The 14,013-nt window shown below is 43.4% G+C and overlaps 1 protein-coding gene and 1 pseudogene across 1 annotated transcript in view; both read right to left on the bottom strand.

Moving 5' to 3' along the window:
• Positions 1–3,648: 3,648 nt before the first annotated feature.
• LOC119244411 (ankyrin repeat domain-containing protein 26-like) overlaps positions 3,649–14,013 on the bottom strand; it is a 42,949-nt gene continuing 32,584 nt past the window's right edge. Inside the window, exons 11-13 of the mRNA XM_037510198.2 lie at positions 13,151–13,353; positions 11,816–12,069; positions 3,649–4,387 (exon numbers count right to left, since the gene is read on the bottom strand). Coding sequence (XP_037366095.2) covers positions 11,847–12,069; positions 13,151–13,353 — 426 coding nt within the window. The 3' untranslated portion in view covers positions 3,649–4,387; positions 11,816–11,846. The remainder of the gene's footprint in view (positions 4,388–11,815; positions 12,070–13,150; positions 13,354–14,013) is intronic.
• LOC119244412 (Fanconi anemia core complex-associated protein 24-like) lies at positions 6,647–7,578 on the bottom strand (annotated as a pseudogene).

Genomic DNA, 14,013 nt, shown 5'->3' with positions numbered 1-14,013 from the left:
TGTGACTTTATGTATTTCTTTACAAGTGAACAGAATTCTCTCAGTGATCTCTGGAAATTTAGAAGATTCTTTCCTAAACTTGAAGTTTAGAAACGTCATCAAATTCATCTATCTATTTCTCTACTCCCTGTTTATAAATCAACCTATGATGGAGCGATAGATCCATCCATCCATCCATTCATCATCAATCATGTATCTAGTGATTTCTCTTTGCTATTTGTTTTTCTTCTCTTTTACAGTTGCAACAACAATTTTTATGTTGATTTTCCATTGGTTATGCTCCCTGAAATAAATGAGAAAGAGCAGGCAAGTAACATACAAAGAAAATGACAGTTGTAATACTAAAACATTAATTCCATGATCATCATGAGTAAACTGCATCATCACAGTTGCCAGAAAGGCCCCCGAACTCTGGTGGGAGCCCTGTGTCACCTTTGCATTTTGTCTCAGTTATCCTCAGGGCCCCAGGGTCCAAACCAATTCTTTCCTGGTGGGGGAGTCTGGGTGGCAATCAGGAGGTAGGGGTGACTTGAGGATTGGAAAGTTGCAAATGACAGAACCAGGGCCCAGGAGGCCATCCCAAGGCAGGAAGGAACAGAGAACTGCTCCCCCTGGTGGCTCTGGGTGAGTCTGCCTGACCCAGGGATGTGCTTTCTTTGGCCTGTGCTTTTTCCATCTGAAGGTCCAGGCTGATGCCTGTCCCCCTGCTCAGGCTCCAGAATCCAGGAGTTACACAGCATGGCATCCAAAAAATGTATCCTTTTCTCCTACAGCGTGTCAAAACGCCACTGCTGAGAGCACTGAAGTTCTTTCCTGAACGGACCTATGTCTGACATATGCCTCACTTACACTACTGATTGCTCTCCCTCAAAATCCATGTTCTCCATTTGAGACTTCTCAAATGCCTGAGCCTCAACCCAAATCCTCCTTGGAGGCCAAGATAGATCCTTCTTGCTATAACATGGTCTCTACAATAAAGTGAGGCATTTTTACACTTATAATGACGAATGATATTGTCCTTTAAAGTTCAAATATGACACAGTTCTTGTGAGACTGGATGTCCTGGTTTTTCTACAAAAATAAAGTGAGGCATTTTTACACTTATAATGACGAATGATATTGTCCTTAAAGTTCAAATATGACACAGTTCTTGTGAGACTGGATGTCCTGGTTTTTATTATGTCTAAAGACATAAAAGATGGCCTCTTTCTTATGTCTTTAGAATAGCTCCTTGCATATTTAGTAAAACTCTGTCATGATGCCTCTGGCTTAGAAGAGTTTTAGAGAAGATGGTGCTCACTCATCTCTCTCTCTCTCTCTCACACACACACACACACACACACAGACTTTGTGCAAGACAACAGGTCTAGCACAGCCTGGCCCAGGACCCTAGAATTAAGGGGAGAAGGTGACAGAAAGAACAGATGGCCCACTGCTTGTGCAGGGTGCCAGGATGAAAGGCAGTGGACATGTCACCCCCATCACATCCTTTCACACCCCACCACAGCGATCCTGTAGTGAAATGAATGCCTTTGGTTATGATGGGAGGGGCCTGTGTCCTGGCAGGGAAGCCCCAGAGCTCTGCTTGTGGAGGTCTTGTTGTTGGAATTGAGCCTCTTGCATCTCCAAGTATCTGCTGTGCTGTGTCCAGACAGCCTCACCCATCACAGTTCATGAACATTTATCCCTGCGGTGTGATGGTCCATCATCCTTTTCTGCAAAATAAGCTTGGGCAACGACTCCAAGATGGGAGGAGATGAGGTAGGAGGCAGGGAGTAGTCAGTGCTGAGTGCCCATGTGGCTCAGTGCAGGGCGGGCACTGCTGTCCCAAGTATGCAAGAGTCAATGATGCATTTTCTGAGCCTACCTATCCAGGTCCCCTGAGCTCTCAGCACCAGTCCACAGCACCCCCTATTAGGCTCAGAATATAGCACATCTTCTAATGCTTTTCACACTCCCAGCTCTCCTGGTGGGTGCTGATGTTCTCACGTCATTGACTGTCACTAGTTGAGGCAGTAGAAAGAGTAGGTCGCTTCAGGGGACTCCCCAGTTGCACAGCGGTTGAGCGCTGGGCTGAAAAGCTGCCTGCACACTCTGCAGCACTGGGGTTCGATCCCAGGCCCCTGGGTGAGGGTCCCACATGAGCGCGCAGACCTCTCCTGCCGCCCACTGCTACCCTCAGCAGTGTACTTCGTCAGTCAGCCTGCTCTGCTCCCCGCTCTGGCTCTGGTGAATTCTCTCACCCTCCCGCACTTCTGACTGTACCCAGTGCTTGTATAAATAAATAAATCTTAAAAAAAAAAAAAAGAGTAGGTCGCTTCCAAGGTGTGCGCATCTGAGACATTGTTTTTTTCAGGTCACTGAGGACCAATAGGTAGCAAAATGTAACATTTATGTCACCAAATAGTTTAAGATGACCTGGCCACTGGGTTTGCTGCTACATTGTCCCTGGTTCATAACCAAAACATCACGAACTGGAGCCAAGGTCCAGGCTTACGATCCCCAGAGCACGTGTTGGTAACAGTGGTAATCATTCTATCTGGTGAGCTCTAGGTTTAGAGAAGTGATATATATCCAATATCATCCCTAATGAGGGAAAGGAATTAGGAATAAGGGGTGAAGTGATATAGTGAGTGTCAGGTCTGAGAGACCTGTCCCAGTGGGGAGGGGTCTCCTGGGGACCAGAGAGCAGGAGCAGCTCAGGAGAGCAGTCTGCAGGGCAAGAGAGAAGCCCAGCGTCCTTACACGGTCAGGGTTATGGGGGGAGAAGAAGGCCTGGACCCGGAGTGGGGACATGCAGGTGCTGGGAGAGGACACCTGGGTCTCCCAGGTCCCAGAGGTGGGACGTCTGTTTTCTTTGCCAACCATCAATGGGATTTTGTATCTGGTAGCAACTGCATGCATCTGCACTGGGAGAACAGTAAGAAAAGAAACGTTGTCACTTCCCTTGTGAAGACAGAGCAAGGGAAGGGGGTGGACCTGACGGAGCTCACAGCTACCGTGCCAGCAGGGCCCAAACTGAGCCGTTGGGTCTGCAACAAGGACATGGCCTTCATAACAGAGGTGGTGTGGACACCAGGAGCCAGAGGATGAGTTTGAATCTAGGGGTCAGTAACATCTGTCTTGGGTCACTCAGCAGGGAGTATGCCTTTGAGGCTTAGGTAACATTGCCATGGGGACCCCCAATGTTTCTTCTGCTCCCTGGGCAGGAGAATGTCACCTGGATTCTGGACTCATGAAAGGCTTCACCAGAGGAGGCTCACAGACCATTATTGGGGAGCTCCTGCTCTTGATGCTCACAGCCCACCCCACACGCTGCGCTGTTGGACAGGAGAGGGGCACACCACTCACGGGAGTCCCCAGGGGTCCGGTGTGGTGTCAGCTCTAAGAGCGTCTCTATTTCACCCCTTTCCTTGGTGTAGACTCGGCTGGTTCACATTGTGGAGAATCGCTCTTACCCTTTCATGTCCCACAAGGGGGTTTGCTGTCCTCACGTCCTGAGTCATCAACTCCCTATGCCTGACCCCCGTCCCGACTCCACAACTGAAGGCTGAGGTGCCCATGAGAGCGCAGGGCAGCTCTGTCTGAAATTCCTGCTGGGCCTGATCCTCACACGGCATCTCATCTCTTCGTGCCTGTTTCTTGGGACACAATCTTGTGGGCCCTTCCTTCCCCCACTTCCTGGGAGGGAAGTGTCTCTGGGGAGCAGAGTCCCTGCTGTGAGGACTGTGCACCTGCGGGGGGTGGGTCTCTGGACACTGAGAATGAGAGTGGGGAAGTCTCCTCTTCCTTACCTGGGTAAGAGAAAAAGGGCAGCTTCACGATTAATCACATTAATAACTTGGCAGCCTTCCAGAGTCATTCGTTAGTTTATTCTTAATGTTAGTTATTTTTCCTGAGGTTTTAGAAACACTGAATGTTTAATTGTAGCAGATCCATTATGAACTCAGAGGTATTTCAACGTATAGTGTGCATATGCACAGTTATTTAAAAATGGCCACATAACAAGACTGTGAGCAGGCTGAGGTTCCTGTCCCATGTCCCCTTCTGTGTGTGTCACTGTGAGAATCACCGCCATGGGAGACCATGCAGCAGTAGTCGGCCTCGTCCTCAGGCTGCGGCCCCGAGACGAGCAGGAGCCCTGCGTTGGCCGAGGTGTCCTTGGCTCCAGAGAAGCGGCTGGGGACCCCGGGACCCCGGCCCTTATCTGAGTCTGTGTGGTAGTTCAGGAGATAGCAGGGAGGGCTCCCTGGCTTCTGCTGGAACCAGAATATCTTTTTGCTCTGGACACTGACGTCATTGCTCAGGGTGCAGGTGAGTCTGGCTGTTGCTCCAGGAGACGCAGAGAGGGAGGGCTACTGAGTCAGCACAGGCTGGGAGAGGGAACCTGCAAGTACAGACACTCATGGGTGAAGGGACAAGGACCAGATACAATTTTATGAATTACTGTGTGAGACAGACTGAAAAAGCTTGCAGTGACACCTGGTCCTTGAGGCCTGTCCCCACCTGTGCAGTGAGAGAGGATCACGAGGAGGAGAGGCGTCCAGGCCATGGTGCTCACAGCCCCTGAGCCCCACATGGGGCTGGGCTCCCCAGGCCTCCTTTTCTTCCCCACCCTCTGCCACAGGAGGGGCTGTGCATGCAAATGGGCTTCCATCCAGGGACTTCTCAGCCCTCCCTGAGCCTTAGTGCTGCAGCTCAGCTCACACCCCACACTGAGAAAGACGAGGGTTTGCTTCACCCCTTGGGAGAGCCCTGGGAGGAAGCACCTGTTGACACCACACACAGGGCCCTGCTCAGAGGGCTGTGCCGGACCAGGGAGGACACAACAGTTCAATCTCCATCAGGTAGCCAAGCACTCAGCCCCCAGGCCCTGGCTCCTCTGAGTGAATTGCCCAGGGGCCATCCCACAGTGCCACCTGCTGGTCATGGGGCCCACATTCACCAGGGCCCAAAGCCCTGAGACCCCCAGCTCATGTGGTCACTGTCTCTATTCCCACATTCACAGCCTGATTACCAGAGATTGCTATGCTGACATGCTGTGCTAGACTCCTGTAAAGTTTTCATTTCCAGAAGGACTCCTGGTCCATGCAGGTGCCTAACAGCATGTGTGCGTGTAGTCATATGTATGTATAAATAGTCAAGCACATTTAATGTTATAACCCTTTCTCCTATAGTACATTCTAGAAAAGTCGCATCATCCACAAGTGTGTAAAAGCAGCATAGATGACGACGGACAGTTGAGTTGGTTGGACTATGTCCTATGGAGGGAAAGGACTTTTCCATTCTACATGGAATGTCAATGTCACATTTGAACATGAAAATTCAGCAAACGGTTCAAAAATCATGGAATGCTTTTAGACTTTTGATAATGATTAGATTGATTTATAAAAAACTAATGGTTTGCTAGGCATACCGCTTACTCAGCACTTACAAGTAATGATGTAACACATTTCTTCATTCATGAACATAATAGATGGCTGGGTACAAGGAGCAATCAGATCCACCTGACTCAGGCACATTGGCATTGTCCAGGTGTTTCCAGAAGTGAGATTGATACGAAGCCTACAGAATTCTTACTTGATCTTTTTTTTGAACACATTGTTAATTGTATTTACTTTTCTGAACAAGCGGCTGCATCCCTGGTCCCTGGCTCTCCTCTCTGCATTCAGCTGCCCCATGTAGATCTTCCCATTGCTGGGATATACATTAACAAACATTCTTTTCCTCCCTCACACACACTCGCTTTTTATCTTTATTTTTTTATTTTTTTTAATAAAGATTATTTACACATACAAGGGCTGGGATACAGGCCAGAGATGCCGGGGGCAGTGAGAGGATTCACCAGAGACAGCATGGGGAGCAGAACAGGCAGACTGACTGAAACACACTGCTGAGGAGAGCAGCAGGTGAGACAGGAGAGGTCTGCCTCACCATGTGGGTTTCTCCCTGGCCGGCGGGGGATGGAACTCATGCTGCAGGGGCTGCAGATCGCTTCATAGTGTGGTGCTTAACTCCCTTGTGCCACCAGGGACACCCGAGGCTTTTTATCTTTAAATAGGAACTCCAGACTCCGGCTTTGTGTGTTCGGAAGATGTGCCTCATGTTATAAACAAACTGTGCAGCCACCAGGGAGGGAGGGAGGAAGGGAGGAAGAAAAAAGGCAGTCCCACTGTTTATTTACACTGGCAGTAGTTTTCAAAGCGCAGACCTGGAGAACAGCAGCTCTGCCACCAGGAACAGGGGCTTATGGTCCACAGTTCTTCATTATTTGTTTCTTTCAGATAGTCTTATCTATCACCTGAAACTTGATAAGCCTTTTTCATGATACATGCAGATCAAGGTCACATAAAAATCTTCCCAAGCTGGATTCTTGCTGAGTCTGAGCATCTCTAATTAAATGCACTCTTTGGAAGAGCCCCACCGGCCCTCTTCAGGCCAGCAGGAGGAGGGCAGTGCCCCCAGGGACGCACTAGCTGAAATATCTGGTCCCAGAGAGTAGGGCGGGACAACAGGCAGGCTCCAATCTGGACTCTTCCACTAGTTGCTGGAGAGGAATTCTTTTGTTTTGGCTTTGAAATATGAAAAGAAAACAGGATCCTGTCCCTTGTGGTCTAAAAGAACACTGCAGAACGAAGGCGGCAAGTGTCACCTGGACTGAGTGAAGAAGGAGTGAATCTGCTGTGCTGCTGCTGGTCTGACCACTGGCTCCAGTTGTTGGATGGAAGCTTTACCGAGTTGCTGGAGGCTTGGAAACTTCTGAAGCAGTAGGGGAGCTTTAGTTTTTCCAATCCCTGGGATCTGTTGCACGGTTCTAAGAAGGTGGGGCTCAGAAATCTGAGCCTGTTTCTTCATGAGAAAAGGGTTTTTACTGGGATCTTTGGTTTGCTCTTGAACTAACTTCATAATGAGGCAGGATGCCTCCCTCTGGCTGGCCACTGGAAGCAAGACCATCCCTAGGTCCAACACAGTAAACTTCTGTATGGCTGGGAAGTACTGTTCACTCATTTGAGTTTTTTCAACTGCTACAATCCCTTGAAGAGTATTAGAATTTCTAGCCCGAACAAGCCACTTTCTGTAGCCATTCCCTGCCACCAAATCAGCGTCGGTGATACAAAGAATACAGGATCTGCAGGATAGGTAAAAATCTACCAGTGTCAAGCCATCCTCAAACACGAGTTTGTCTTTCCCTTGCATCTCCTGTACCTGCTGGCACCCGTGCCATTTCTCATTAGCCACATGTGACCAAAGGGCAGGTGCATGGTGCCTGCACCATTAGGAGGACTCCTTTCCATTGGTGGCCTCAATCGAAGGAGGGAACCACAAGAAAGTGTTGGAGCAGACTGACCTGCACATGGTCCCACATTCCACTCCCAGCTGGGAGTGGTAGGAGCCCATCTGCAGTGTTGTTCTTTAAAGGATTGAATCATCTGCCAATGTCTAAGACGCAGGAGATTGGAGTGCTGGTTGCCAAGTCCCTCATTTATGCCGCCTGCCTGGTCCCTGTCACTCTGGCTCAGTCCTCAGTCCACCTGGAGCCCATCACTATTTGTTTGTTTGTTTGTTTGTTTTTTTACAGAGTTCTTACTTGACAAGTTACAGGTCAAGTGAACAAAGTGTCACTTGAATCATAAACATAAATTATCATGGCCCCTAAATCCATTCCAAGAAGTGAGTCAGTTTATGATACCACGGTTCTTTGAATGAAGACAGCCAGGTCAACTTGATTAAAACCCCTGATAACTGCCAAAAATTATCCTATGATCTGTCTTCCTGTCATCCCCAAAAGGACCTTTAATCCTTGATTAGGTGAATGCGCAATGTGGAAATGGAAATAACCAGAAACCTTGGGAACACAGGGCATTAATTCTGAGTTAACATTGACTCCAGGGAACCACAATGTAACTGTTGTCTACCAGAGCACACATTTATGGAGACTGGGTGCTAACTGTGTGGTTTTAGTGCATAAATGTCCCAGAGGGTCCCCAAACCCACCCTATATTTTTCTTCCAAGTTCCATACATCATGATCAGGATAAGTTATAACTCAAAGCTGATAGATTCTCAACAAAGGTTACTGGCTGATACCGATTGACCTCTGGCGAGAAGACTATTATGGCAAATTGGAAGTTTCTAGACTGGTGCCTACCTAGACATAAGCAATATCACATTTTTAGAGGAAATGCAAGCTTTAGTATCACCACGAAGAACTCAAAAAATGCCGAGTTGGTGATTCCAACCACATGCTTGATGTCGTGTTGCACAGAAGATATTCTTGGACAGTGACGATGGATTATCATATGGTTAACGAGGTGGTGACTCCCACTGCAGCTGCTGTCGCAGATGTGGTTACAATTCTTGGACAAATGAACACATCCTCTGCTACCTGGTGTGCAGCTATGGATTGATCACATGCATTTTTCTTGCTAGTTCCTCACAATGTGCAGGTATGATCATTATGCACATAGCTACCTCACTACAGTTTCTCTCTGAGACACCTGTAGCACATTTTTAAAGAAAATCCCTCCCAGTGAGCTGAACTTTGAGAAGGCGACCTGGCTGGTTACTTTATTCAAAAAAAAAAAAAGCACAAATAAATAAGAGGCCAGATGTGAAAGCACACAGGTTTGTGGGATGAAGCCAATGGTTTACTTGGGTGACCTAGTCTTGGAAGGAACATGACTCAAAACTCATGTTTGGAAAAACACTACACAGAATTATAATCTTGAATGCATAAATAAATGATTCTTAAATAAATACTTTGTCGATGACTAAGATAACTTGTTAAAAAGAAAATAAAGCAGAGCCCTTCATCAGTATTCAAATGAAACGTTATTTATGTGCCACTACATTCCAAAATAAAAGACGGCAAATGTAATTTGTCCATTGCACATTGAATCAATGGTTATTGTGGCTAAGGATCAGAGCTTCCGATTTTCTCATTTCTCATTTATTCAGCAAGCATGTGCTAAGGTACTGTGACAACCACTGGAATGACAATACAGAGATGGCACGGTCCGCTCCTCAGTGATCATGTATGCAGCATGACAGGTATAAACAGGGTGCTACTGGAACACAGAAGGAACTTCACGGTTTTGTGTCACTATTTTCCAGCTTTTTGGTGGAGGTGATATATGAACTGATACCTGAAGGGCAAGGCAAGGATATGCCAGACAGAGAAGAGATGCGGAGCCAAAGAGCTGTAGAGAAGGTAATGCACTGTGGCTTTATACAGTCTCGGTCGGTCAGATGCTAAAGTAAAGGGGCAGCAAAGGAAGTAGTGGGAGATAAGGATATGTAAGTTGGCAGGACCCAAATTTATTTGGCTGCTTTTATTCCATGCTGAGGATACTGGAACTTCCCCTGGGGGCAAAAGATAAACCCATGACAAACTAAATGAGTGTAGATTTAAATGTCACCTATCAAGTGACAGCTATTGCTGGACCGAGGACTAGTCGATGAGTATAGGTTTTTGTTTTGTTTTGGACCTTATTACTAGACACACAAGAAGCTGATGAAGCCCATCTTTTCTGAGAAAAGTTTTTTCTGTGTGCAGGTTGCTATTTCCACAAGGATGAAAGAAGTGAAGGAAGGGTAGAGCCAGAAATAAATAGAGCTATAGCAATCCTGAGGAAAGAGGAAACATGGAGGCACGTTACCTGATTTTAAACACTACGATTTAGTAATTAACACAATAGTGTATAGGAATAAAAGCAGACACAAAGCTTTGGAACGGAATCAGAGGCATGGCAATCCAGCTACACATCTATCAATTCCCAATTTATGACAAAAACGCCACAACCATGCAATGGAGAAAAGGACATCTCTTTAACAAGTGGGGCAGGAAAATCAGACAGACATGTGGGGAAGAAAGACCTTAGACCCACTCTCTAACTCCAAGTACAATGATAAGTTCATAAAGGATGAACAATAAAATACATAGAGGTGAGCATTGTTGATAGGTTTCAAGGCATCACTGACATAGATGTCTTTGGAGTCTATACTCTTAAGGCAAGGGAAACAAAAGCCAAATAAACAGATGAGATGACATCAAAATAAAAACCTTTCACACAGCAAAAGAACATATTAGCAGAGGAAAAAGACATCTCACAGAATGGATAAAATATCCACACAGCATGCAACTGACAAGGGATTGATATTCAGGTATACAAAGAACTCATCCAAAGTAACTCTTAGACAACTTTTTTGAGGCATTTGAAGTCATTATGGAGACATGTCTTTCTGTATCTTGATAGAGTAGTGATTTTTGATCCTTCTTACTGAGACTAGCATAATTGGGCAAACCAGTGGACCACGGACTTGGAACCACAACATTAAACCTAAACTGCTTTTTCACTTATCTAAAAATATTAAAAACAATCAACTTTTTCCCCAAAAACAGGCAAAGAAATTTCCTCAAAAATCTTCTCTAACATTGCTTCTGTATGTATACTCTACCTTATAAAATGATACATTATCTGATTTTTTAAAATTTTCATGAGAAAAAGAATATTTAACAATTTAAAGCCATATTTGACTTTCATTTTCTTTCTCTATCAAATAATCCAATTTCACAACTTTGAAGTTTCCACACCCATTTAGCTGCAAAGCTGAGTAAGAATTCTTAGCTTTACTGTGCCATGATTTATTATGACAAGAACCCAAATGCAAAAAATCATGTGAGATCTTTTAAAATGAGCTGTTGCTGCTTTTATGTTCATTAAGAAGAACATGAAAACACCATCAAAACCATAAGTTAATGTGCATTGATTGAAGTAGAAATTTTAATAAAAATGATAGCCAATAAAGCTAGCTGGTATTAAAAGATTCCTTTACATTGTTCTTGTAGTGGTCATTCAGTGATTGCAAGTTATAGAAACATAAGTTAACTCGTTTTTAAAAATTCAAATATTGGCCTCCCCGGTGGCGCAGTGGGTTGAACACAGGGCTGTGAAGCTGTCCAGCCTCTGCAGCGTGGGTTAGATTCCCGGCCAGCCAGAGAGATTTCCACATGGAGCAGCAGACCTCTCCTGTCCTGCCCAGTGCTCCCCTCAGCAGTGCTTTCGGTCAGTCTGCCTGCTCTGCTCCCCACTGTCTCTGGTGAATCCTCTCAGCCTCCTGCACCTCTGGCCTATATCCCAGCTATTATATAAATAAATAAATCTTTAAAATAAAATAAAAATTCAAATAGTTGTTTGATTTGACTATTTGGGAAGTGGTCCATATTTTATAAAAAGAGATTAAAAATGTTAAAAGATAAAATTGTGCTTAAGGATGTATTCTTATGTAAGATAGTGACAACAGAAATTAATTTTTAATAATTAATTTATGCTTAATTCATAAAAAGGAGTTACTGTAAATGATAACATCTGTTTAGATGTCAGTCATAAACTTATTGCATGGTGGAAAAATGAGACAGGTAATGTACAGAGAAACTTTAAAATTCTTATGAACCACAGTCCAACTGAAATCAATCATAAAGTAAGCCAAAGTATCTCAAAGTATACTTCCAGTTATCAAGCATTAATATTTAATTTCTAAGATCTAATTAAACACAGATTTTCAAGAAATTTTAAATGTGTTGATTTAGTTACATCTAATTCAATAATGTCAGTGATTTTGAAAATGAGAGCACCAGGGACTTGTAATTTTAAATTTTATGTCTACTTTATTAGCACAAGTAACTGACATTTACTTAGCGTGTATAAATAAGTCAGTTGAACAACTAAGAATTTTGTCTAAGTACAAATGAATATTGCATCAGAAATTTGAAACCCAAGGTAATATAAAATTTGTCAAAAGGTAATATAACTAACCTTGTCATAGTTATGTGTCTGTGCTTTCATTTTAAGGCCATGGGTTGAAGGTAGGAAAAGTTGTTGAATTTCCTCTTGTTGTAAGATAACTATCAAGCATGAAACGATTATTAAGACTATTAATAGAATGTGTAGCAGAAGATAGCAGTAGGTCTAGCCTTGGAGGAGGCGCGTTGAATACATATTCGTGATGTGTTTCCTTCACAAGAGGTTCAGTATTGACTTCTGTTAGCTTCTTGATGGCCCCGTGAAGACTGAAAAATCCAAATCCTTATATTTTATTTTTGCCTAAATAATTTGCACTTTAAAAACAAATGTTGCCATAACATGAATTTCCCATAAAACAATGTTTTAACACTCAAAACGTGTTGGTGCATACCTACTATTTACAATTAGGGGTTTAAAAGTGTGGTAAAGAAGCCCATGTTTCCGGGAGGGTTCCTAATAAGTAATTCAAAGCAGGGAGGGTGGGCAGTGTTGGAGGCGGCTTCAGGGATAATGCCAAGCATTTCCTTTCACTATCCGTACACATTTCACTCAGTACCTCTGACAGTTAAACCTTTGGCACTGAAGATTAACTTAGAACAACAACTTCTAGGGGAGAACAGGAGAGCTGCCTGGTGGCTGACTAAAGAGAACTAAACAGCTCCAAGGAAAACAAAGCCCCTAATATTGTTACAAAGGCACTGGTGTTGAGATCTACCCATTTGGGCTTCCACACACCTCCTCAAGCAGAAGCAGAACCCAATATTTATTTGTAGTCAGTCTGTAAATGATACTACCCTTCACCTCCTGCAGCTTTCCTCATTTCACTTGTATGCCTTTCTGGAGAGCAGAAAATCTAAAACTGTGAAGGATAATTTGTCTCAGGGTGCCCTCTAGCAATAGTGTCAAAGATCACATTAAGAAAATTAATTCACCAGTAACCAAACTGTGCTAAGTGTAGTGATACTTGAAGACCACTTGAATTAAAATGGTAATCTTCAAAAAAAATAAACTCATTAATATTTCTACTGGGAGAATTATGACAAGCAATTTTATAACAATAACACTATTTAAGTTATAAAGTTTCAAATATCCTTATCTTAAAGTCTATTAGATCAGGTTAACTAGATGAAATTATTTAGGGCTAAAAATTAAGTCATGTAAAATCAACAAAAGAGGAGATTCAAACAGTCCTGCAGCAACGTTTTAAAGATAAGTTCACTTATTAACATTATTTTCCAAATAATAACCTCTTAGTAATTACATGAACCTGGATCTATAACAATTATGCTTTAGAGGTAAATAAGTGAACTAAGTTTCTTTCCCATAATTCCTGTTTTTACAACTTACGTGTTTACGGTAATTTGCAATGATTTTCTAGAGTTTGATTCTTCTAGATAGAGTTGCATGTATTTTCCCAATTTTATTCTCTGTGACTCTAATTCAGTTTTCAGTCTGCAATTTTCAGTTTCCAAATTTGTATTTTTGACTTCCATTTGACTTATTGAAGTAGTCTGAGTATCTCCAAACAGTTCTTGGGGTTCTATTTGTGCCTAAAGAAAATTAAAAAGCATTTTAAATGCTTATAATCTGGTTAATTATACAAGTTTCTTTCTGAGTCAGTGATTCAGAGAGCAATTTCAAACATGAAGGGCCTCCCTGGTGGCATAGGGGTTAAGTTATCAGTTCTATCACTGTGACCTGAGTTTGATCCCTGGCCAGGAAGCTAACCCACACATGGTGCAACAGACCTTTCCTATCTCACCTGCTGTTCCCCTTAGCAGTGTATTTCAGTAAATCTACCTGTTCTGCTCCCAATTCTGTCTCTGGTGAATCTCTTAAAACATCACCCCCGCCAACTGTACCTCTGGCCTACACTCCGGTTCTTCTAAGCAAAAATAAATTTTAAAAAATTGAAAATTTTTAAAAAAGTTTTCAAATGTGAAAAAGTTAGTTTAAAAATACCAATATCAACTGAATTCATTGTGAATTATAGAAATGAAATTGAATCATGCCCATAGTTGTACTCATGTAATCTGATAATCCAAAGAATAATAGAATCAATTTTAAAAGATGGTAATTGAACAATATAAATTAAGAATAGTCTGACAGCATGGTACTACTTTTAAATCATCATATTTTCTTGCAGCTACCTAAATAAGATATTTCTGTTCCTGATTTTACATCAATATGACTTTATTATGTAAATAATA

The sequence above is a fragment of the Talpa occidentalis genome, unplaced genomic scaffold, assembly GCF_014898055.3.
Source record: "Talpa occidentalis isolate TD23 unplaced genomic scaffold, MPIMG_talOcc4v2.1 talOcc4.14, whole genome shotgun sequence".
In the NCBI taxonomy this organism is placed as follows: Eukaryota; Metazoa; Chordata; class Mammalia; order Eulipotyphla; family Talpidae; genus Talpa; species Talpa occidentalis.
Note: the sequence above shows the minus strand (reverse complement) of the source record. Positions and strands in the feature narration are given on the sequence as shown.